General features: G+C 49.9%; 1 protein-coding gene across 8 annotated transcripts in view; it reads right to left on the bottom strand.

Moving 5' to 3' along the window:
• Positions 1-14,752: 14,752 nt before the first annotated feature.
• The window catches only part of AGAP1 (ArfGAP with GTPase domain, ankyrin repeat and PH domain 1), a 413,197-nt gene continuing 401,924 nt past the window's right edge, over positions 14,753-26,025 (bottom strand). For all 8 annotated transcript variants that reach the window (XM_036318654.1, XM_036318655.1, XM_036318656.1 and 5 more), the window contains 2 exons: positions 22,417-22,672; positions 14,753-19,611 (listed from right to left, as the gene is read on the bottom strand). In XM_036318654.1, the coding sequence (XP_036174547.1) occupies positions 19,408-19,611; positions 22,417-22,672 (460 nt within the window). In that variant the 3' untranslated portion in view covers positions 14,753-19,407. The remainder of the gene's footprint in view (positions 19,612-22,416; positions 22,673-26,025) is intronic.

Here is a 26,025-nt window from a genome sequence, read left to right as displayed (position 1 = left end):
ATTATCTGCTGAGTGGGAGCACACAAGGAGTGAATAGCAAAGCTGTCTACATGAAAAACAACAGCTCCTATTTATTGAAAAGATCATAAAACAATCTATATAATAGAAGCCTAAGTGACCATTATGATGGAACAACCAGAACGACTGGTCGCTATGATGCACACTGACCACCAGGGGGCAGACGCTCAATGGAGGGCCTGCCCCCTGGTGGTCAGTGCGCTCCCGCAGGGGGAGCACTGCTCAGCCAGAAGCCAGGCTCATGGCTGGCGAGCGCAGTGGCAATGGCAGGAGCCTCTCCCACCTCCGTGGCAGCATTAAGGAGCAGTGAGCAGAGCAGTAAAGAGCAGCAAGCAGGTGGGTGGTAAGGAGCGAGGGGTCCCGGACTGCGAGAAGGATGTCTACTGAGGGGCCCCAGTCTGCAAGAGGGCACAGGCCAGGCTGAGGGATCCCCTCCTCCCAGTGCACGAATTTTGTGTACCAGGCCTCTAGTTAAAAAGATAAAAAACAACTGGGGAAAAATACTTGTCAGAAGCATGACAAGTTGGATTAATATGTTTCCACGTAAAAACCTAGAATAAAAGGAAAAGGAATTGGAAAAGGGCTGGAAGGACAATTCATGGAAAGTAAAAAGCAAACTCATGGATTCCACGAATACTACAGGGCACTTATTACCGGCCAGACACTTTTCTGGTCTTAGGAAGGAGCTTGCTTTCTATGGGGCGAGACTAGCAGGAAACAAACCAATAAATGAATGTAATGTGATGTCAGGTGTTAGAAGACGTATCAGTGATAGGAAGGAGAACAAGGCAGAGCTAGGAGGTAGGGGTGGGAGGTGCTAATGAGATAGGAAGGTCAGGGACAACTTTGTGATAAGGAATCAGTTAGGGAGCTCCTAGAAAGAAGCAAAGGAGACACAGGTTTGCGGGGAAAGCATTCCAGCCAACGGGACTGCTGTGGTTGGAGCAAACTGGCAAGGAGAGTGGTGGGACAATGGGGCCACAGAGGTGGCCAAACACTTGACTGGGAGTTGAACCCGAGACCTTTTGGTGCACGGGCTGGTGCTCTAACCACTTAGAACCACCAGCCAGGGCACTAATGCCACTCTTTAAGGTACCAAAGTTTATAGTATAAAAATAATACAAGAATTTATAATATTAAAGAAGGTGTAAGACCCGGTGGGCACTCATCCGTGGTTGGAGGAAGTTCTCCCAGTCAGTAAGCAGTGATTGAGCAGCCACCACAAGCCGAACACTCTTCAAGGGGCTGGGGAGGCAACCGTGAATAAGAGACAGGAATCCACGCTCTGGAGGTAGGGCGACGTCTCAGTCTATTTTAAATTAGCTAAGCGACAAATAATTCACTTTACTATAAAAATGCGTGGGATAACCACTATCACTGCTTTTATTCAGCATTGTAAGTAGAGGTTCCAACCAAAGCAGTTAGATAAGAAAAATAAATAAAAGACGTAAGGATGGAGAGGAGGTGGGGAAAAAAACACATTTGTGGAAGGACATTTTAGAACAACAAAAATGTAAGGAACTTAGATCATCAGAACAAATGGAGAGAGATACGGCAGTTATGGATGGAAGGAGTCCATGTCATGAATGGGCCAGTTATCCCCAAATGGCTTAGCAGATTCAACCAAAACCCCATGACGATTCTGAAGAACTTGGGTTAAGAACAACCATGACACGGGCAAAGAAGGGACTAAGGGACATACCTTGTAAGATATCCAGCCTCGTAAGGGCCTGGGAATGTCAGGCAGTGTAGTGTTGGCACGGGAATGGCCCAGGACACACACCCTATCCATATAGGTGAACCTGATTGATCACAGAGTCTTCAATTGTTAAGTAGTGCTGAAGCAATTGATTATCTCTCCAGAAAAAGAAAAAAAGAAACTGGATGATTTCCTCACACCACACACACACACACACACACACACACACACACACACACACACACATCAATTATGCGTCGATTAAAGATGCTGATGTAAAGACAAAATTTTTAAAATTTTAGAAGCAGATATAGAAGAACATTTTTTTTCAAAGGGAAAGGATTTCTTCAACAGGTTGCAAAATGCATTGCTCAACGAATGAGAGTATTAAAAAAGAGCCACAAACTAGAAGAAATTGGCATAAAGAACAATACTAGTGAAAGAGAAGCAGAAGTTAATCCGCCAAAAAAGTGTGTGTGTGTGGGGGAATACACAAGCAGGCAATTCATAGATGAGAAACATGATTGACAAGAAAATTTGGGAATATGTGCTCAATCTCATCTACGATCAAAGAAATTTAAGGCCACAATGAAATACCATTTCCCCTCCAGCAGTCTGGCCAAAATGAACGTGGCAGCAGAAAGGTGGAGGGCGCGTCCCTGGAACTCTCACACCCAGTTGGTGGGAAGCTAACTGGACAACAATGTTGGAAAACAGTGTGCCTGATACTTTGTGAAGTCGACACACTAACACCCAGTGATCCTGCCACCCAGCAACTGTCCTTTCCGGTATGTATTCTAGAACAGTGGTCTTCGTGGGGGTGTGTAAGAGAGCTGCTGAGGGGCAATGAGAAAACGTACGGTTTGAAGGGAATCTATTCAAACTTCCAAATGTACTGCTTGCACAAAGGCCCCCTCCGCCAAGCCCCCCTCCCCCACGCCCCAACCCTTTCTCTGGTGCATCACCCCGGGTTGTAAAATCTATTCTGACGGCCAGACAAAGGTACAAAGACATGCTGACGTCAAGGTTGGAAAGTGAATGACTAATGATCGTTTAATAAACCTTTGGCAAGTCAGGTAGTTTCCAATTCATTGTTCTCTATGGCAGGGGAGAGGAACGAATCTATTTATCAGTTGCTGCGTCATTAGAAATGACGTTTACCACTTGGAGAAATAAGGGCCCAGGAAGTGAACACAGCACCCATGTTAGGTACCTAGTTGCATCGCAGAGGAGTATAACAGGGTGACCGATAAGAGACCTTTAAGGATACAACTATTAGGATAAAATTTTTTGGGGCGAATGAAATAAAAGTATGATTTCAAGAAAAAAAATGGAGCAATGTAAGATTTCTGAGTGTTGAAGAGCCCATTCACGGAGTTTTAAATAGGAGGGTGATGGATACTAAATTGCTACGTGCTTGTATTCCACTGGACACATTTTGTAAAAGGCTCTAGCTTGACGAGCTGTAAGAGCTATCTGTGAAGTGAGGCAAATAATGAGATATTTATTAGCCGTTACCCATCAGATTGGGCCTAGTTCTGCTTTATATCTTTCACAAAATTCCTTATTGTTTTCTATAGTCCTTGTAACATGGGCTAGATAGGTATAGTGCAGTTGGAATACAATGAAAACCTCAAAAAAAAAAAATTAAAAGATAATGTAATTATTTTTAAATGTTAATATTTACAATGTGTCAAACATAACCTTTTCAACTCTGAAAATTATGATAAAAAATTGAGATTTCCACTTTAAGAGTTGCAGCAGGACACAGTTTTTCCAATCCTGCCAGGAGGTGCGTGAGGGGAGGTGAAGGCCAGGGACCTGGAGGAGCCTGTGAGCAGATGTGCCGAGATTGTACGAGAATATTCTTGGCTGCCTCATTGGAACCTCAGGCCAAGAGAGAGGAGAGGGAATAAGTAAACCGTGGCACAGTCACATCGATATATATTAAAGCCTAGGCGACCTTTACCACTGAACCACCTGAACGATGGGTCAACCAGTTGCTATGATGTGCACTGACCACCAGGGGGCAGATGCTCAACGCAGGAGCTGCCCCCTGGTGGTCAGTGCGCTCCCACAGCCAACCTCTCACGTTCCCTCCCTCCCCCGCAGCCAGCCAACCTCCCAGGGCCCCTCCCCCAGGCCAACCAGACCCCCGATAGGCCTCAATTGCCAGCCAGGCCAAGGGACCCCACCCATGCATGAATTCGTGCACCGGGCCTCCAGTTCTGGAATAATACAAACGCTTGAACTTCACTGACGCACACCTCGGACACAGCTTGGAAAAATCTGTTGAGTGAGGCGGGGAAATAGGATTCCAGTTTTATAAGACTCAGGAACAAGCAAAGCTAACATGGTGTATGGCTAAGCTGTTTATTTAAAAGCAAGGGCATAATTAGCACAGTATTCAAGATCATGGCCCCTCTGGCAGGAGACACACCCAGGCGGCCTGGTGATTCTCTAGTTCTCAAAACGGGGTGATGGGTTTATCACTCACTTTCACAGCTTACCGAAACACCAATTATTGTCACATCTTATCTCATTCAATATATTCCCCGATTTTTACCACAAAAAATGTCAAACATATGGGAACATTAAAAGAATAGCAAGTGGACATTTATATACACTTTGCCTACATTTTACAGTAGTTAATATGTTATTATTTGTGGTTGAACAACTCTAAATCCTTCTTGTATTTTCTGAGAATAAAGACATTTGCCTACATCACTCAAAAAAAATATCACCCTCTCCCAGTCAGTGTGGTTCAGTGGTTGAGTGTTGACCTATGAACCAGGAGGTCAGGCTCAGTTACCGGTCAGGGCACATGCCCGGGTTGTGGGCTCAATCCCCAGTGCAGGTGCAGGAGGCAGCCGATCAATGATTCTCTCTCTCCCTTGTCTTTCCTCTCTAAAAAGCAAAACAAAACAGAAAACATCACCGCCCCCCTGAGAAAAGTAACAGTAATTCTCCAGTAGCATCCATCTCCTACTCAGAATTCTACAATTGTCTCAGAGCTGATAGCTTTTCAAAGACCAGCACCCAGTCAAGGTTCATAAATTGCGTTTGGTTATTATGAATTTTGGCCTCTCTTTATTCTAGAATAACACCCTCTGTTTGTGACACTGACTTTTTAAGGCTTCAGGTGACTACTCTTATTGAAGGCCTCTTGACTAATTTGTCTAAGTAGTTTTTCTTTCTCTGTCCTCTGTAGTTCCTATTGGTGATTAAAGTGCTGGGGTGAGGGAGAGAACCATAAGAAGAGAAAAACAATGCACTTTATTGTATCATAGTGTTACATTTTTATGTAGTCAAATCTGTCCAGTTTCCTAAGCTTTTGGTTTTTATATCTTGACGAGGCAAGCCTTCTCTAGCTCAAGATCATTAAAATATTTCATATTTTCTAGTGTTTTTGTACTAGTATGTTTTAATTTATTGACGAGAGAGAGAGAGAGAGAGAGAGAGAGAGAGAGAGATTTGTTGTGCCCTGACCAGGGATCAAACCCGCTACCTTGGCATATCACGACGACACTCTAACTAATGAAACTGCCCGGTCAGGGCTGTACTGACAGTTTTTACATTTGGCTTTCATCTATTTGGAATTTATGTTTGCACATGGGGGGTAAGAGTCTATACTATACATACTTTCCCCCAAATGATACCCAGTTGCCCCCTCCCCATTTATTAGTTTATTTTTTCCATCTGTGTGAATTGTTATTTTTATCACATTCTGAATTCCCATATATCTATGGCCCATATTTTTAGAACCTAGATATAACTCTGGTCTATTTGACACTCCTCACTCTAACACCTTGCCTCTTTAATCTCTCTAGTTATCTTGGTATCTGGTATGGTAACTTCATTTACAATCTTTTCTTAGCTAATGTATTACATTTTCTCTTCCAAAGAAATTTTAGAATAATCCCTTCCAGTTATTTTGAAAAATCCATTTAGAATTTTGATGGTGAATGCCTTGACTTTATAGGTATTTAGGGGGAGGGAAAGCACTTTTATAATACCGAGTCTTATCATGCACGTTCAGAGTCTGTATCTCCTGTATTTCAGATCTTGTCATCTTTCATAAAGATTGATAATTTTTTATAGGCTTCATGCATACTTTACATAGGTTAATTTCTAGGTATTTAAAAATATTGATTGCTATTATAAATGGGAGCCCTTTTTTACATGACAATTTCTAGTTGTTTAATAGTGATGTTTTCAGAATGCAATTGACTTATGTGGGGATTGCTTCTCCTTTTCCAGTATTTATACCTTTTTTCCTTGTCTTATTGCGCTGGCTAGACACCTCCCTCCCCCTCGTAATAATGAATAGTAGTGGTGATGATGCACATGTTTGATTTCTTCCTGACTTGCATGGGAATGCTTCCCTTTGTTTTTAATCTTTTGCTGCATCAGGTTGCAATTGAACACGTGTGCACATATGCACACCCCCAGGGGCAGCTTAGACCACTCCCCTTGGGATGTAGCCATCACATTTCAAGGGTTTTCAGGCCTCAGGCCAACCTCTAGCCTTGCTTTTTCATATAAGTTGCATGACCTTGGGCATGTTTCCGGGACATGGATGCAATTTCTGGAGCTGTGGCAGCCATCTTTTGACTGTGAGGTAGCTTGCTAACACCAGTGGAGCAGCATGAAAGAACCTAATCTTAAACTAATGATAACACTGTTGAGCCACAGCACCAGCCCTGGACTTTCTGCCTCTAAATATTTTATTCTGTCCTACAATGAAATGTCTTTAATGCATAATCCTTTGTTCCTTGAATATTTTATTATTTGTGGCCCAAAGCATTCCTAACTATACAACATCTAGTTACCTGCCCAGCAGTGGACATAAGAGTCTAGAACTCAGGAGAGAGGCAAGACTAGAAATGTCAATTTGGAAGTCAAGGGCAAATATTGAAAGCCTTGGGCCTCGATGCAATCATTCAGGAAGGTCCTGTGGGTGGAGAGTATAACAGGTCAGGAACTGAGTCCCGGGACTCCTAATATTTGGGAGTCAAAGAGGAGGAGCAGCCGCCAGCAAAGGAGACCAAGAGGGACAACAGAGAATGTTGTGTGTGTGTATGTGCGTACACACACGCATACAAGCACATAGGACCTCCGCTCTGGGGTAACATGCTACCTGTCTACCCGCTGCTCTGCCACTTAAATTTTTTATTTGACAGAATATCATGGAACCTTCCCATGTCAGTACATGTAGTCTAACTTGTTCTTTTTGATGCTAATATTAGTCTGTTCTGTGAATATTCTATAATTTATGAGTCATACATTTAAAAAGACTCCACCCTGCTGAACCGGTTTGGCTCAGTGGATAGAGCATCGGCCTGTGGACTGGAGGGTCCCGGGTTCGATTCCGGTCAAGGGCATGTACCTTGGTTGCGGGCACATCCCCAGTGGGGGGCGTGCAGAAGGCAGCTGATCGATCTCTCTCATCGATGTTTCTAACTCTCTATCCCTCTCCCTTCTTCTCTGTAAAAAATCAATAAAATATATTTTAAAAAATAAAATAAAATAAAAAGACTCCACCCTATTGTTTAATACATAGAATTGGTACAATAAAATTTTCACAAATGAAAGATGAATGAAAAGCTTAAATGAAACGAAGTACCATAAAACAATAGAAGTGTCCTGCCCTGGCCGGTTTGACTCAGTGGATAGAGCACTGGCCTGTGGACTAAGGGTTGCAGGGCTCGACCCTCAGTTGCAGGCTCAAACCCCGGCCCCGGGGCATGTGTGTGAGGCAACCAATTAATGTTTCTCACATCGTTGATTCTCTCTCTCTGTCTCTCCCCTCCCTTCCACTCTCTCTAAAAATCAACGGAAAAATATCCTGGGGGGAGGATTAACAAAAAACAAACAAATAAGCAAACAAAATAATAGAAGTGTCCTGAAAGAGGAACTGGGTTTTGTAAAATCTCAGGCGAGGAAGACTTTGTCAGCACAGCACTAAGGCAATCACCTGTCTGTTATCATAAAGGTAAGACTGCGCTGATGGCATAGTGTCAAAATTCCGTACATTAAAAACCATAACATTAAAAAAAGAAACAATGAGAAAAGTTTATAATGTGTGCTATGTAAAAGGCAAATACCCGCGAGTCTACACGTCACGGAGAAAAAGGTCCAAACCGCCCTCCAAAAGAAGAGTGATCACAGAATGCGCAAGAGAAGCCACAGCAAAACGCACATTGTCACTAAACATATAACATTTTAGCCCCAATAGCGTTAAAGTGTGGATCAACTCAGAGGTCCTGTTTTTGCCTTTCAAATTGGAAAAAAAACAACAATAAAATAAGTGTTAGCACCGTGTTGGTGGAATGCTGGGAACCTGGCAGCCTCATTCCCTCCCGGCTGGGGAGTGTTTAAATCGTATTAGCTTTTTTCTGACATGAAAAGTTGTTCATGCTCATTTAAGTTTAAAGAAGTAGGTTATCATGACAATTAAGGGCTCTGTGTGATTATTGATTGGATCTCGGATGAGAGGAAAATCAGCTATAAAAGACATTATTGGGACAATTGAGGAGATTTGAATATGGACTGCATATTATATCACAGCCGTGGGAACTGCCTGGGGAGTGATAATGGTCTTGTAGTTACGACAGAGAAAGTCCTTGTGCTTATTTATTTAAGGGTGAAAATCATGATGCTGGTAATTTACTTCCAAGTGGTTCAGCATAGTGTGTGTGTGTGTGTGCGTGTGTGTACATTACCTATTTATATCTACCAGCTATCTAGCTGTCTATCAATCCTCTACCAAGCATCTATTAGTTATCTATCACCTACCTATCACCGATCTATCCTTTATCTACTATCTATCTATCTATCTATCTATCTATCTATCTATCTATCTATCTATCTATCTATCTATCTTATCTACCTACCTATCTACCTACCTACCTACAATGTTAACAATTGGTGAATACAAATGAGGCCTCTCTGAGTATTCACTGAAATACTGTTTTTTAACTTTTCTGTAGGTCTGAGCAATTTCCAAACAACACGTGAAGGGAAGACTAGGCTACAAAACAGGTTAAAGAATGCTATTTTATTTTTTTCAAATAGAAGTACCTTTGTATGTTTTAGAAGCTGAAAGGACACAGATTCAAATGTGAAGTTCCTGTCTCAGGGCTGGGGGGCGGGTTGGTAATTAACCATTTCATTTTCTGTGCTTTAAAAATAGCTATAGAAGTAATACCTGTTCAGTTAAATCAGAAAAATCAAATAAGCAGAGAACAAATTAAAAACAAGATTAATCTCAGAGAGAACACCTCTTACCATTTGATTTTGGGAGTGTCTCTATGCATATACACACAAACATGTATGTCCGTCTAATATTATTTTTCTTGCCAAAACAGGACTTATGGCATACATACTGTTTGACAACTTGCCTCTTGCACACACTTGCACTGTGCTTTATAAACACCTTTCCATCTCCTGAAAAATGTTTCCTGCCTGCGTATGATTGGGGGATCTTCGTGCTATGGATCGCGTTGCTTATTCAAATGCCCCACATTTTCTGTGATAATGATAAGTTCTTTCCAAATATTAACTAATTTATCCTCACCACCCTCCAAGGGGAATATTGTCATTACACCCATTTCACAGATGAGCACTCAGAGGACCTGGGAAGCCCAGACCACCTGGGTGCACAGCCCACGCCTGAAACAAGCCAGTATGTGGTGCTGGCCATGAGCATAACATCAGGTTGATAAACAGCAATATGACAGCCCCGCTCTCTGGAGAATTCAACGTTCAGGGCAACACCTTATCTTCAGGGAGTCCTTTACCGAGTGGGGTTCGGCAAAGCCAAGATAAACGGAGTGGAATGAAAGCGACCAGGTCTCCATGCATTTCAAAAGCCCACACCACCCGAGCACAGGCCCCGGCCACTCTATCCCCCAGCCTCCTCCCCACCTGCCCAGTCACACTTACCGGGACAGAGTGCATAGTGTGGGTGGCCACGTGGGTATCTGATCTGTTGAGTATTTCGCCAGAGATGGCCTTGCACACAAATTATCACAGAATTCCTCAGCCAGGCACAGTGCAATGCCAAGTTCCCGTCTTCCCTGCTAGTGTGTGTGGTGTGTATGTGCATGTGTGGGATGTGTATGTGTGTGGTGTGTATATGTATGGAGTATATATGGAGTGTATATGTGTGGTGTGTGTGTGGAGTGTGAAGTGTAATTTGCATAGTGTGCATATGTGTGTGGAGTGTATATGTATGGTGTGTGGTGTGTGGCTGTGTGGTGTGTAAATGTGTGGCCTATGTGTGGAGTGTATATGTATGGTGTGTATATGTTGGTGTGTGTGTGGAATGTGGAGCGTAATTTGTGTAGTGTGTATGTGTGTGTGGAGTGTATACATATGGCGTGTATATGTGTGTGGTGTGTGGATGTATGGTGTGTATACGTGTGCCCTGTATATGGAGTGTATTTATATAGTGCATATATGTATGTGGAGTGTATATGTATGGAGTGTGTATGTTGGTGTATGTGTGGAATGTGGAGTGTATTTGTACAGTGTGTATGTGTGTGTGGAGTGTATAGGTATGGTGTGTATATGTGTGTGGTGCGTGGCTGTGTGGTGTGTGCACGTGTGGCCTGTGTGTGGAGTGTATTTGTACAGTGTGTATGTGTGTGTGGAGTGTATAGGTATGGTGTGTATATGTGTGTGGTGCGTGGCTGTGTGGTGTGTGCACGTGTGGCCTGTGTGTGGAGTGTATTTGTACAGTGTGTATGTGTGTGTGGAGTGTATAGGTATGGTGTGTATATGTGTGTGGTGCGTGGCTGTGTGGTGTGTGTATGTGTATGTGTGGCCTGTGTGTGGAGTGTATTTGTACAGTGTGTGTGTGTGTGTGGAGTGTATAGGTATGGTGTGTATATGTGTGTGGTGCGTGGCTGTGGTGTGTGTACGTGTGGCCTGTGTGTGGAGTGTGGAGTGTGTGTGGGTGGTGTGCCCTTTGTGCTGCCATAATGAGGTTCCTTCCCTCCAGTGCTGAGAATAAACAGATCCTGAGAGTGAGAGTAGCTGGAGATTGGTCAATACCATATGCAAATAAATAAGTGCTAATTGCCTGCAGTGTCTCTGGGTGTCAGGTGCGGTTATCGGACCACATTTATGGGCCAATTAGGCGCCTTACCGGACTTGAGCGGTGATAAATGGAGGCTTGGCGGCTTCTCAGAACTCGCTGGGCGGCGGGGCGGGGGACTTCCCGCGCTCATTGCTGGCGAGCACGGAAGGCTTTGTCCCCGCACAACTGCGCTGTGACCAGTGTGCCCCAAGCACCGCAGGTGGGGGCAGGTCAGGGCACCAGGGGACCCTGCAGGCCTGGGCGGGGGACTGGAATGACAAAGGCCCGAGAGAGCCCTGCATATCAACAAGCAGATCCCGCCGTGGCACGTGGGCCACACGGAGGTTCCACTGAACCACCTGGGCCCAGGACAGCCTGGCGCAAAGTGGCGAGGCCCCCAGTGCCCCCGGGGCATTTCCCTCCTCAGCCCATCACAGGTGGAAAGGGGTTTGGTTTCCTGAAAAGCAGAACTTCCCAAAGAAAGCTGTTGGTGTCCCTGGACCCTCTGCGCCCAAGGGCCCCAGGCAGGGTGGGCTGGAGCGCCAGGGAGATGCAGGAGGGGGACTGACTCGGAGAGAGAGGCACAGCAGAGGTCAAGGAGCAGGGCAAGGGCAAGCGCAGGGCGGAGGGAGCCCAGTGGGCAGCCTCTCTGAGGAAGGAGTGGGGTCCCAGGGAAGGGAAGGGAAGGTGGGCAGAGTCAAGAGTAGGAAAGAGGCCAGTGGTGTGTTTTTTTTGGGGGGAAGGGGCATCTGGGTGAATTTTACCTCCTTTATACTTTTCTAATTTGGGGGGCCAAGATATGATATCCAGGGTGGGGCAAAAGGAGATCTACAGTTGTTTATATGAAAATAATACAATCAATAAATAATAGTACAAGAATAAGCTGTGTTTTGAATACTCACAATTGTAAACCTATTTTGCCCTCCCTGTATTTTGTCTGAGAAAAAAATTCATGATATTAATAATAATAGTGTTAGTAGCATCCATCAATGGCTTTATTTCTGGGGCAGAAGCAGCAGCTGGAGCTTCCAGACCTCTCGGAGTCTCTTGTGAATGAACAAGTCTGAAGAGAGGTAACTTATCTTTGCCTGGAGCCATGAGTGGGCCCGTGTGCTCCAAGCCCCTCATCGCCCCGCATCGTGGCTGCAGGGCCCAGCGCGACCCCTCCCGCCAGCAGCCGAAGCCCCCTGTGCTCGCGTGGGAACAGAAACCCAATGGGCATTCATGACAAGTGACCAAAGCCCCCCCCCCCCCCCCCCCCCCGCCCTCCTCCGGCCCCGCCAAGAACTGCGCGGAGGCCGAGTAGCCATAGTCTTTCTTTATTAGAAAGAGGCCTCTACTCTAGCCACCTCTTCCATACTTTACACTTTTGTCTTTTTCTCTGTTTTCCCCTTAGAATACTGTACAGCTGACACAGAAATCCCAAGGCAGGAAAATACAAACTGGCATATTTAATCAAAACAAGATCATATGGAGCAACAAGCAAAATGAAATGTCTGTCGATGGTTTTAATTACCGTACAAACAATATAAATAAAGCGTCATTGAGTCATTGTGAAACATAAACTTGCTGAATGAGGTAATATAAAAACAACCCAAACCAAGAAGACAGCCACCCCGGCGACCCAGGCTGCTCCTCCGCTTCCCATACACGGCTATTTACAGAAACAGGGACGCGTGCTCCCGGCCCCCTCCCTCCCAGGCCGCCTCTCGGTTGTCACCTCTCACCTGCTGGTCCAGAAACACACCTGTGGCCGGGGGAGGGCCCAGTGCAGAGTCCCGGGCAGCAGGGTGGGGGCTGTCGGGGCCCGGAGGCCCCTCCCCGCAGCCACGTGGTGTGTTTGTGGCTGGCGTGGCCCACTCCTCCGGCCCTTTCCGGGGCAGCCAGCCCGTTCCCTCGGATCGAGTGCACACGGCACCCTCCTCAGCATGCAGGTGCCCAGGCCAGACCGGGTCGCAACCTCCAGAACTTGATACGTATTAGACACAAAAACCCGGGCCGGGAGGGAAACCGGGATGCTTTTCATGGTCCCAGAGGCATCGTTTCTCACATTGAGACGCGTGGCCTGTGCTAGAGCAGCTCCTAACGTACTGCTGTCTGTCGACAGGAACGGCCCCAATCCTCACTCCAGCCCGCCTGTGCGCCCCAAGTCAGCGGGGAGAAGGCTGCCGGGACCCCAGGGGTGGGGCCAGGAGGTGCAGGGTGTGCTCACGGGGAGCTGGCTCCCAGTCCGGCCTCAGGTCACACACCCTGGGCCCATCCTCTGACCACCCACTCCCAAGGACCCAGGCCGGACAGACAGCGCCCGGCGACTCTGGAATGTCAGGTGGGGAGCCTATCACTCGGGATTTCTACATACAGGTGTGATGACCGGGGGAGGGGGGGGGTGGGGGGAGGGGAGGAGGGGAGACCCAGGAAGTCCTACTGCGCCCAAACTCCTTTAATTTACATAAACCACCACTCACTGAGTGAGCTTCCAGGGGGTGTGAGAGCTCCTTTTACAAGAGTTCTGGAACCAGCTCAGACACCAGCTTCCCAGCCATGGTTGTTCACCGACTGGCTCTGGGAGGTGAGGGCAGTTTGATTCGGGGGCAGCTGTTCCGACAGCTGGGGTGTTAAGGGGGCCTGTTCCCCTGGGAGAGTCCCCAACACCTGTTTTGGTTCCTTTCTTTCACCTGCATCTCGAGACAAAGGCCCTACACCTCCCACTGACAGAATTCCAGAGCTGCCTGCACACATGGCTTATCTCCACTCCCCAGAGGTGCCACATGCCAGGTCACAAGGAAAAACCAGCCCTGAGCTGACCCCTCGCACACTCACAGGCATCTCGCTTGTACACACACCTGCCTGGAGGCCCGCGTCTGTCTCACCAGACAGCGCCTCCCGACACCCGCAGCCCCAGTGCCACCCGGGCTCTGTGGGACACACCTGCCCGACCTGCCCAGCCCTGGCACCAAAGCCTTTTGATGGGAGGAGGGCCTCACAAAAGAGCATTTACCCACCAGGCAAAACCCCAGAACCAAATGCTGTCATTTCAGAGCAAATGAGCAGCTCCTAACGGAAGCGAGTTGGGGAGAGGTTTTCAAATCTATGGTCGCTGGTGGAACTGAAATTCTTCTAGGACCTGGGAGATCTAAAAATCCCGGATTACAGACAGACGTTTTGGTTTCACAGAATCCTCTACTGATGAAATGTCCCTTAATTTTAACTTGGACGCAAACTGAAAAACCGAAACTGGAAAAAAAGTGTCAGTCTATCTTTTTTAAAAAAGCAGCAGACTTCCAAAATTAAAGAGGGAATCCATTGATCTTGTTTAAAAAACGGTTGAAGGACAGCATTTCTTCTCTAAGGGGAAGAACACGTGTTGTTGAAATGATAGTGTAAATTGTTGCTTTCTCCTCGAGAGGGAAGAGGGGAGGGGTCTAACAGGCCGTGCTGACCCTGCACCGCCTGCAGTGACGGAGGGGGCGGCACCCCGGGCTCAGCGCCTGCTTCCTGGCAGTGCCTGCGTCGCCCCCAGGGTTCCCGCTCTCTCTGGGAAGGAGTCGGACACAGGAACTAAAAGGCAGGCCCCCCAGTGCAGGACACAGGGCAGAGGGGGCAGACCCGCCTCTCGGCAGCACACCTGGGCCCTGGCCGCCCTGGGGTGTGGCCCACACCAGACTCACTGACCACAGCTTCCCGCAGAGAGCACGGGGGAATCCAGATAAGAAGACATGGCGATCATGGCCGAGGGCAAAAACGCAAGTCTTGATGCCAAAGGCCCTTATTTGGCTTTTTGGTGAAGGATGGGGGTGAAAGTCACTCCGACACACGGCCCACAAGGTGCGAAGCCCGCCCACGCTGGAGGAGGGGTCAGAAATAAACTAATTCCTGCGGAAGAAAGATGTGCATCTCCCGCACATTCTAGCTGAATTCCCTCCCAGCTGCTTTTCAATGTGTGTGCTTGAAGGACATAAGTACAACCCAGGGAAGTTCTAGGAAAGTCGCACCGGCCTTGCGGGCGTGTGTGTGTGTGTGTGTGTGTGTGTGTGTGTGTGAGAGAGAGAGAGAGAGAGAGGGTGAGAGAGCGAGCAGTGGGGGCGGGAAGCAGCCCACGGAGTAACGGATCTGCTTCCGATTCTGCCTTTTGGGACGTGTCTGGGACCTCACCACACTCTTAGAGCAGCTACATGTTGCCAGGCTTCTGAGCCTCCCTAGGCGGGAATGTGGATGTCCTCCTGGTTTCCAGAACATTCTAAATGCAAGGAGAAAGGGCTGGCAGAGTTGGAGCCATGGGGACCCATGTCAATCATGAGCGAAGCTGGCTTGGGGGATGGACAGGACCCGTTGGCAACTCGAGGGGGAAGATGCGACCGCCAGGTGCAGGCACAAGACAAGTGAACAACGGGAAGGCAGCCCCGGAGGTGATGCCCAGGGAGGGAGAGGAGACAGCGAGGGCGGCAGTGCCCAGAGCCACACCTGCCAGCCAGGGTGCCCTCCGCAGGCCCCGACGTTCAGAGGAGGTAGAAGGACCCGGAAACGAGGACCAGACAGGAGTGTGACACAGCAGCCTCGTGGCGCCCAGAGGTGGCATCTGAAGGGAGGGGCCTGCCCACGCCAGCCACACAACGGGGAGCAGGGCACAGGGGGTCATCTTGGGCCTAAGGCAACATTACGAGTGGCATAGGGCAAGGCTCCTCCCTGGCTTTGCCTCTGGAAGATCAATCTCGGACTGAAGAGACGGAGGGTACAATTTGGTAAGTGGGGCTGCCGGGATGGTAACTGGGCAGTTTGGGCTCATCCCCCTGGGGAGAGGGCCTTCGGGGGCAGGGGCCTCTGAGCAGCAACAGGCTCAGCAGAGAGAGGGTCAGAGGCTCACACGGAGGGGGGTACAGGTGCGCCACCAGCTCCCGAGGACACGGCGCCAACTCGGGCAGCTCTCCGGGCCTGTGCTCTGGCTTTGGTCCTACCCACCTCTCAGTTCTTAATAAACACACCCATCTCTGAGCATCCAGCCCCTGGCTGGGCATCGGGCTCCCATTCGCCACGCTGGTCTGACATGTCACCACCCCCTGCCAGGCCACCCAGTGCCAGATGAGGAAAGTGCGAGAAGCTGGAGGCGCGCCCGAGGCTGCACAGGTGTGACAGCGAAGCGGTGACCCCGGGCGGCCTGACCCTGGGCTGGCTGTCTCGCTGGGCTGTGCTTTTCCCCTATGAGGTCAGTGACGGCTTCTTTGCACATGTGGGGACTGACCCTGCATATGTGAGGACTCTGTAAACTGGGACAGACGGGGGCTACGCTGGATGGCAGAGGCCGGTCCAAGCAGACTCCTCAGGAGAGGGGCGGAAGGGGCCAAGGCCCTGCACTGCCCGACTCACGCCCCGCAGGGAGGTGCTGACCTGGGCCTCCAGCCCCGGGCAGGTCAGTAAGAGCTGCCCTCTCTGCGCCCTACAGCCAGCAAGCACCTGCCGCCATCGCCGCTGTCGGGGACAATCACACACGGTGTGTGCTCACCAGGCGACAGGAAACTGCACCTTCCGGGGCACCGAGGACCCGTGAGCACGTCACTCACTCACCCTCAGGCTGCTCACCTCCTGGGAGGACAGGAAACGAAAGGGACCGGGGACCACGACTAGGGTTCTGGGCTTCGGAAACCGTCTGTCCACCCTGGTCCTCGAGGCTCACCCACGCCGGGTCAGAATCAAGGCTACTTCCTCTGCGGGGTTTTCTTCGCCGCGGAAGGAACCCAGCGAGGCCACTGTGGCCACCCTCACGAGTGACCGCCTGCCCTTCTCCAGCGGCGGTTTCTCCTCCAAGGGAAAACGTGGATTCTGAGCAGGAAGGGCGTGTGGGTTCTCACGGCACCGTCACTGCACAGGGCGCACAAGGACACAAACAATGCTAACTCAGGCCCCGCCCCAAACTGTTCTTCCTGACACCAGCCTGGTCCTTGCTGCCCAGCCCGGGGGTTAGTGAGGCTCTCAGACGGGTCGACAGCGCTGTCGGCAAAGGGCTTCTAGTCTGATACCGAGATACAAACATTAGCTCCCCGTCACCTGGGCCGGGAAACAAAACCCTGGGGACCCACGGATGCCTTTCCTCTGTTGCCCAAACTCAAGAAAGCAGGCTGCCCCCTCGAGCCACCACCGTCACTGAAAAGAGCAGAAGAGGGGCCGAGTTTTCCCAGGAGGAACCGTGAGGTCCCCGTGCTGGAGGGGGGGAAGGGGGAGAACCAATCTAGCATTCGGGCCGTGAAAGGCTGTGAAAAAACAAGTCATTTGGGAAAATATTATATTATAAACACATATAATCATATGTACATACTCATATACATCCCAAGAGAAGCCTGACGAGGAATCCCCTTTCCTTTCAGAAGGCTTCACTGTGATAAAGCATCCCTACAGTGGGGACTCACTACGATGAAATAACTTAAGAATTTCATTTATACTCTATCTGTGCTCACTACATACAGTCTGTGCTAGCGGCTGCGTGGAGGCTAATGTATGGAGCTGGGCTAGGGCAGTGCTGCTTCTTCAAAAACAGGCAACGACTTTTCTTCCTGTTCACGTTTACCACCACCGCACAGCGGCAGCGCACAGCCCTGAACTCGGCGGAGGGACCCGGGCCTGCTGTCTGCACCTGGCCTTTGTGGAAACGGCCACGTTCCCCGGAGCTGAAGGGAGCTTACAGGTGCCCACGGAACACTGGCCTCCATATAACTTCTGTATAAAGCTTTATTTATTCCCACCCACTTTAATTTTTTTTAAAAAAAAAGTGAAAGAAGAGGAAAAACTCTTACAAAATAGAAGATTTACTATAGGGGAGCAAGGAATGTTCCGAGGCTGCCGGGCAAACGTGGTCCTGTGGTCCTGGGCCGGGTCAGCCCATGTTCCTTGCCATGCTCCCACCCTCTTCCCTGCCACACTGCCCCTGGACTCCAGGCACAGCCCGCCCCTTTCCTTTTTAACCCAGGGTGTCCGGATTTGCGTTATTGTGTTTAGCCACCATGCTGGAGGTGGCTGAAGCCTGAAGCAGCCTGATCCCATGATGACACTCAGGGGCTGTACTGAAATGGACGGCCCGGCCACCAAGTCAGCCTGAGGGATTCTTGTGGGCCGGTCTGTGCCACAGAACCATCGGTGGGGGTCCCCGTCTACCACTGCCAAGCACCGGGTCTGGCATTTGGGAAATGGTGCCCTGCGTGGCAGAGCCCCTCCCCCTGGCCAGCAAAAGCGGTCTCAGATCTAAGTGAGGGCTCACATGCCCCCTCCCCGCTCTCTAATAGGCTTGGGCCTTTTTTTTTTCTCTTTCTCGATTTTAATAAGCAAATTGCACTACCATCTTATTCTGATGCGCCCCCTTTTCAAAGCTGTATATCACGTTAATGGAAGTGTTTACCGCTGCGAACACTCTCCATGTACAATGATCTGTAACCCGCTTATCTCAACTAGTTGCACATTATTAGTTCACATCCAGTTCCATTTATAAATTAACAGAGGTGCCATTCGTCTGTACAAAAATCAATGCATATTTATGAACTTCTTTTATTCCAATACATTTCCACACATCTCATCTGAAGACACAACACGGGAGCCTGTGCGACTTGGGCAACGTGGCCCGGGAGTGACTGAGACCCAGACGTCCTCCTTGGCAAAAGGACATAAAATCTCTCTCCTGTTCGGGGGGTGTGTGTGGGGGGTAGCTTTTTATGCATTTACCCGGCTTCCTAAATGCACCCGGCATGTCACTGTCGGCTGAAATTCGTGATTTCCTCCGGAATTTCTGAGTTGCTCTTATTTATTTTTCCCATTTTGTTTTTGCACCAAGGAGACTGCCGTCAAATACTACTCAGCAACTGATTTCCTCTCTTTGGACTGAAAAATTAAACAGATACTAAATTATGACAGTGAATTTAGAAAGGAGGGCTCCAAGGGCTCGGAAGAACATGTCTGGGATAATATGATGCTTCTCAGAGTATTGCAATCACATCGCGGCAATCACCGGAGCGTGCTGCGTAACTGCCTCCTCGGCTAATATGCTTTCTTCCCGGTGATGACTAATCATGTTCTATTAAACAGCGGTAATGCTGCAAGAACTCAACTATACAAGTGTAATGAAGCCAGCATTCTCCCGGGACAGATTAGCTACAACTGATTTGACACACACCATCATCGGGGCTTCAGACCTGACAAACTCGGCTTGCTCCTGATTTATGCCGTCAAGCTCCTCGGAGAAGAGATGAGATAGATGCAAGTGTTCCGTGCGGTAGAGGTGAAATGTACTGATGTGCTTAACCGCCAGTTAAGGAGAGTTCCCGTCTCCTTGCTGCTGCCTCCCCTCCCCCTGTCCATCCCCGCCCCTTGTGCCGAGTTCTGTCTCTAGGCCATGGGACCAGGTCCCGCGCCGTGTGCTATCATCAACCAACCGAGGCCAGCCGGTCGCTCCTCTTGTCGAGTGGGGGAGTTCGTGGAAACGATCGATCCTGCAGCCTCCGGGCCTCGTCTTCGCCTCCGTGAGGACTGTCCAGGTTCTGTGATTTCACTGCGGGTGAGGGAGGGTGGGTGGGTGGCAGGTGACCACCAGGAAGAGGGAGGGGTGGCGGGCGGGGGGCGCCGACGCCCCTCAGATGATGGTGGGCACCCGCCCGCTGCCGCTGTTCCGGTTATTGCTCTTCCGGGACAGGTTGGGGGTGGCCATGAGCACGAAGCGCTCGTCGGGGCAGCCGTACTGCAGCAGGACCTCGATGCACTCCTGGCTGGAGGCCTGCCGGGCATAGGCCAGCGCCGTGTTCCCGTGTGCGTCGCGGGCCATGACGTCCACCCCGTACTGCGGAGGCAACAGAGCCATGTTAGTGTCCAGGGGGAGGAGGCCAGGGCAGCCGAGGACGGCGACCGCCTGCCCGGTGTTGGAGGACAACCTGGCTCCGAGGTGCATGCTTCCAGGCAAGAATGTGCTTTTGCAACTCAAAGCCCCTCCTCTGTGCAACTGAAATGGACCACGGGTGACTCTAGTTTTGCTATGTCTGTTTTGACCTTGCAATTGTAAACACAAAAAAACGATCATTCTAAAATCTCAGAGGCAATTTGTTTTCACTGTGGGTCACACACAGTTAATACGTAAGAGCTAAGAAAAAATCGCCTCTAACCTATCCATGGATAATCTTGGTTAATAGTTCCGCGTATTTCCTTCAAATGGTTTTCCTTTGGGTCTAAATGTGTAATTGCGGTAAAACTTACACAAGTAATGCGTATCTTTTTTTCCCCTTTACTGAACACTGTACTGGGATCATTTTCTCACATCATTAAAAATTATGCAAAAGCATGACAGGTTATAGCCACCCGGTACTCCTCCGCGTGAACTAGCTCGGGCTCTGCCCTTGGCTGCCATGCGCTCTGTGTAACACGGCCATTGGCATACATTGTGCTGTGATGTGCGCCCTCACACGGATGTTTCTCAGGGTCTCTGATTACCAGATGCTGAGAAGACAGGGAGATACGAGGCTCACTGCACTAACACTTCCGCGGTTCTTGCTCTTGAAAAGGATGGCGGCCCTGGCCACCAGGCTCAGCTGGTTAGAGCTCGTCCCCATACGCCAAGGTTGCAGATTCAACCCCCAGGCAGGCACATACAAGGAGCAACCAATGAGCGCATCAATAGGTGGAACAACGAATCGGTGTTTTTCTCTCTCTTGCTTCCTTTCTCTAAAATCAATCAATAAATAAAGAAAGGAAGTGGGTGGACCGATGCTGGCCAGGTGGCGCAGTTGTTTAGAGCGTAGTCCTATGCACCAAAAATCGCCTGTTTGAAACATGGATGTGAGAGCGAAACGTTGATATGGGAGGTAACTGATTGATGTTTCTCTCTAAAAAAGAAAAATAATCAAATCAAGTCAATAAAAAATCTATATATTTTTTAAAAAGGGTGGACTGACTTCCACTCCCAACAGTATTTAGGACTCTTGCCAGCATGGAGCGATGCAATTAAAAGGACTTTTGGAGGGAAAGATGGTATGCAATTTGTTATGAAACTCTGCTCCCCTCCTCCCCCGCGCAAGTCCATAGGGTGGAGTCCTAACCCCAGCACTTCAGAACGTGACTGTACAGTCAAACCTTGCTTCTCAAAGGTCTCCCATCTTGAACAATTCGGTTCCTGACCAAGTTGTTCACAGAAAAAAATGTCTCGGTTGTCAACCAAACTTCAGTTTTTGACCTGACAACCCTTTTATGCTGATACCTCAGCATGACAAAAGGCGTTTCTCAGGCAACGAAGGAGAGACTTGCCTTTGTTGCTTGCAAATCAACAATTAGCACAAGTTTAAAACATGAAGAGGCCATCAAGAGTGCTAATGTTGCTAAGGGTGTGAAAGAAACAATGATCACAGGCAAGTGAAAAACTGTTGTTGATTGGATAAAGGAAGAGCAGTGAGCCAGTGAGGCATTTCGGAGGCAGTGATATTTGAACAAGCAAAGACTGCATGCTGATCTGAAAGACACCCCTGGACCAAGTACTGAAAGTGATTCCTTTGAGGCTAGGAGGGGTGGTTTGATAAATTAAGAAAAGAAGTGTGTGTTTATAGGTTAAACAGTACGTGAGACATGTACTGTATATAAGAAAGGTTAAAACAGGGAATCAATCATTTGGGGGTCTGGAACAGATTAATTCAATTTATATTATTTTTAATGGGAAAAAATGAGTTGGTTTCCGAACAAATCGCTTCTCGAACAGCCTTCTGGAATGAATTAAGTCCAAGAACCAAGGTGCCGCTGTCTTTGGAGACAGGGCCTTCAGAGAGGTAATGAAGATCATATGGGTGGGGCTCTAATCCAATAGGAATGGTGTCCTAAGAAGAGGAGGAGACACCAGGGATGCACTCACACACAGGCAAGGCCCCGTGAAGACACAGGGAGGGAAGGCATCTTCGACCTGGCCCTCACCTTGATCTGGGACTTTTGGCTTCGGTGACTGTGAGAAAATAAATTTCTGTTGTTGAAGTCCCCAGTCTGTGGTATTTGTGAGAGCAGCCCGAACTGACTAACACACAGTTGTTACAGTGAAGCTGAACATTTGAGTGATTTTGATATCTGGGCATCTAATTCTCTCCCCATTCCAGCTTCATGACAAATGTTTTGTTGGGAATTAAAAAAATTTTTTCCCCAATAAAAATTAATCAGAATAGCCCAGACAAAGCCCTTTGACAAACTCCTACCACATCAAATCTCACAGTTTAGGGTCTACTATTTTGTGTTATGTGAATGAAAAACCCCAACGTTTGTAATCCATTCAGTTTTTATCCTTGTCTATCCCTACCTCCTAAAAAATAATGGGAGTTTTTTTTTTTTTTTTTTTTTTTTCTGTGTGTGTGGACAAAGACAAGAGACCCCCACCCACCATGATGGACCCAAAGGGGTACCCTAAAAATAAAAAGGTGAACGAAGAGTCCCCACCGGAGAACGGCACATCCACTGACTTCCTTCCTGCCTTTTATCAGGAGGCCTCACACAGGTGAGCCCTCACGGCAGGAGCCTCCACACGGAGTCCTGGGTTCCCGACTGCTAATGCTGCCCACATCCAGGCTGGCACCCGCGGTGCCCACAGTGCCTCCGCCCCTGGCCGCGCAATCGGGCGACCTACCCAGATCAGGAGCTGTGCCAGGACCACGTTCCCCTTGCGGCAGGCCAGGTGCAGCGCCGTGCGGCCGTCGCCTTCCCCGCAGGTCTCGTTCACCTCGTCCCGGGAGCCGTGTGCCAGAAGCAGGATGACCGCCCGCAGGTCTTCGTCGGCCGTGGCCCGCAGCAGGTGCTGGCCCAGGGACAGCTCGGTGCAGGGCAGCGGGGCCAGGAAGAGCTTCTGCTCATACTTGGCCCGGATCCACCGCTCCTTCTCTTCCCTGCAAGAGGCAGGCATGGCCACAGTCAGGCAGGGCCACTGAGGCGGCACCCCTGTCCCGGCACCCTGCTCACCAGGAAGCGTGGAAGGGGAAGAGAAACAATGGGAGACAAGTGTCTTTGCCAGCGTGGGGAGGCCCGGGGGAGAGGCTCACCTCTGGTTCACAAAGTGGGGCACCCCACCAGCAGCACCGGCACCCCGGGGGAACTGGTAGCAATGCAGGTCCCCAGGCCTCATGAATCAGGACCGCAGAGGAGGGTGTTTCAACCAGCCCGGCCGGCGGTTCTGATGCCCTGAGGTGTCAGTGCGGTGTAACTTAGCATTGCCCTGTCCATGCCTTGAGCTCTCACTTGATTTCCTCTGCGTTCACTGCAGAGTTTGTGCCCCTGAGGAATCCCGCTCCGGCCCAGCACCCTCGGGCACAGGGCAGGGCGGTGCCACCCGCATGGAGGGCCTTTCTCCCGCAAGGACAACGGTGAGTCAGGATTGAGGACGCGGGGCTGGAGTTGGGGCAGGATAGTGGTGGGCCGCCCAACCGGGTGTGACCTGCTCTTAGACCTCCCAGGAGTGAGGTCTCCTGGGGCTCTAGCCTGCGGTTCTCAACCTGTGGGTCACGAACAATGAAAATCCATCCTGCATATCAGATATTTACATTACGATTCATAACAGTAGCAAAATTACAGTAATGAAGTAGCAACGAAAATAATTTTATGGTTGGGGGTCACCACAACATGAGGAACTGTATTAAAGGGCCGCGGCATTAGGAAGGTTGAGAACCACATAGACACTTCCAGTGAAGAGCCCACTGCTACAAACCCCGTATGGAAGGCAGAGGCTCGAACGGGGAGGGTTAGAGAAGACACAGCTGCCCCCGTCACCCTGAGCAACTCTGCCATCACGTCCCTGACTCCCTAAGTGAGGGAATGCGTAGGGCCCAGCCGAGGAGACAGGACCAGCTGCCAGGGCCAGAGCTGGGCTAGGGGTGCGGAGGAGGGATGAGGTTGGGGAAGGGGGTGGAGCCTTGGTTGTAGTCACAGTGGCAGCTGGAGTGCTCCCCAACAGCACAGTTCACGGAGAATGAGCTTCAGGAGCTGGGTGGGTGTGATGACAGCGCTCACCCCTCCTCCAAAGGGGCCAGGACACTGCCTGTGACCCTGGGAGGAGGGCTGGGAGAAAGGGGTGGGGGGATAGGGTGAAAAGGAGATACCAACAGCAAGGTGTGTTTATGGTGACCCGGAGGATGGGACCCCGGCCACTGACTCGGCGTTCCCTGGCTACCAGGTGGCGTGTGGTTTTAGTTTCTCCAAAACGGACGTAAGAGACGTTGAAAATAGCTCAGCAGCTCTCAACACTTTGCAGCACTGTTAGGAAAAAAAAGGTCGGGAGGCAGGAAAATGCAAGAGACAGAAGCAAGCAGCTCTCAGGTGAGGAGGGTCAGGGGAGCAGGGGAAGGGGTGCTATCCGGACAGATGCTTCTGAGAGGCAGGAGAGGAGAAGGAAAGCCCTGCAGACAAGGAGTGGCCGCAATTGCCCACAGGGACTTAAAGGCACAGCGCTCACCACCCCTCCGAAACCCAGCATTCTCCGGGCAGAGCAACCAGGCCCAGCTCCAGCGAGGGAGACGGCACTGAGGGCCGGCTCTCCAGAAGAAAACTCATTACCCGGACGTTTTTCCTTCCGAAGGACGGAAAAAGCCTTGTTTACACCTTTTACCCGTGTTGACACTGCTCCTGGCGGTAGTGTCTGGTGAGCCCTAATCTGCTTTAAATACTTAGGCAAACAGATCCCTCCACAGTGAGTCAGGATTAGTTGTGCTTCACTTCCTGGTCCGTGCGAGTGACCCCACAGTGACCCCTGACCCTTTCCATGTGGAGATTTCCAGGCCGAACTCTGGGCTGCAGCTGAGCAGCCGCCCCAGCACCCCCAAACGCGGCTCTGGCTCCCGCGGGGACAGGCGTGTTGTCTCCACTTGGGCCAAAACACAGGCCCCTGCACATGGGCAACGTCCCTGGGACAGCAGCGCAGGCGAGAGTCGGACGCCCCAGCCACACCGAGAGCTCAAGCTATTTAAGAACCTTATTTAAAATGTATTAAGCATATGTTGATGCATTTCATAAATCACCCACGAGAAAGAGCCAGACGTGAATGAGATGAAAAGCAACAGTGGTGAAGGATACGTCCAGGTCTTCAAGTTCCAATTTGCTAACTCTAATTTGGGGTAGGCATTAAAATCAGAGCTGTTTTATTCTGCTCCGCTTGGTTCTAATCCTCACTGCCAGTCACCCAGGGATGAACCGAAGAGCAGAACGTGGAAATCTAGTCCGAGCCGCAATGATTCCATTTTCTTTGTGATATTCAAATGCCCCAAAGAATGAGGGTGAGCCCACAGCTTCTGCATCCTCTCCTGTGGGGCATGTGCGGGGTGGCCGTCACCCCACAGACAAGTTCACCTGAATTCACTGACCCGCGTCTGAATGAGCATCCTGTTTAAACTGTGCTCTGCTCTGAAAAGTCAGTGTTTAAAGGCGGTTCTGGGTTGGGTGGGGCTAAAAATGCTGGCTCTTTGGGGCACCTTCACCAGGGGAAGGCTCTAATACTGTGTGTACGGAACTAGGGGCAGGGCGTCGGAGGGGCTGCGTTAGCCTCTCGGCTGGCCCACCTGCGACCCTGTGGGGGCGGGGCAGGGTGACTATTCCTGATGAGGGCTTCAGCACCTCCAACGCCTGCAGAACAGGCTGACACACGCACGCCTGAGGGCACTGCAAGGGACCAGGCAGGTGCAGAGCCTCCAGGTGGCCTCTGGGTGGGCTGCCTCTCCCTGCCCCATGCCCCTCCCCCTCCACTAGGACACCCCCAGGTCTGATCAAGGTGTGGCTTTTACTATTGGACAGAACCACAGCATTTCACCAGAGCTTCTTGTGCTGTGGATCCCACTTCTGGATCCCACAGGACTGCAATGTTTCGGTGTATTTTCAGACACCAAGAGGCAGACAGAAAGCCGAGAAGTCGGGCCACTGGGCTCCCTGCTGTTCCAGGTGCTTCTTTTCTGCAGCTGAAATCCAGCCCACAGGGACAGAAGACTCCAGTGGGCATTCTGGGTACTATTACTATACATAGACCCCCTTTCCTGCGCTTGTTGCCCCCCTCCCCCTGCCCCTGACACACTAGGGGAAGCTGAAATCAGGGTGCTTTTTGCAGAGACCACAGGGAGAGGAAATAGCCGTGGCATCAGCATTAGAGACCATGGGGTTCGTGTGTCTGCTTTGTTCTCCGTGCTGCAGACTCTTGCAACCTCCCTAACTCCTTGGTCTGCCTTTCTTCATCCATAAGATGGGCGCAGTGATGTCTACAGCA

Source organism: Myotis myotis, unplaced genomic scaffold (assembly GCF_014108235.1).
Source record: "Myotis myotis isolate mMyoMyo1 unplaced genomic scaffold, mMyoMyo1.p scaffold_m19_p_8, whole genome shotgun sequence".
NCBI classification, from domain to species: Eukaryota; Metazoa; Chordata; class Mammalia; order Chiroptera; family Vespertilionidae; genus Myotis; species Myotis myotis.
The sequence above is the reverse complement of the archived record's forward strand: the minus strand, read 5'-3'. Positions and strand labels throughout refer to the sequence as shown.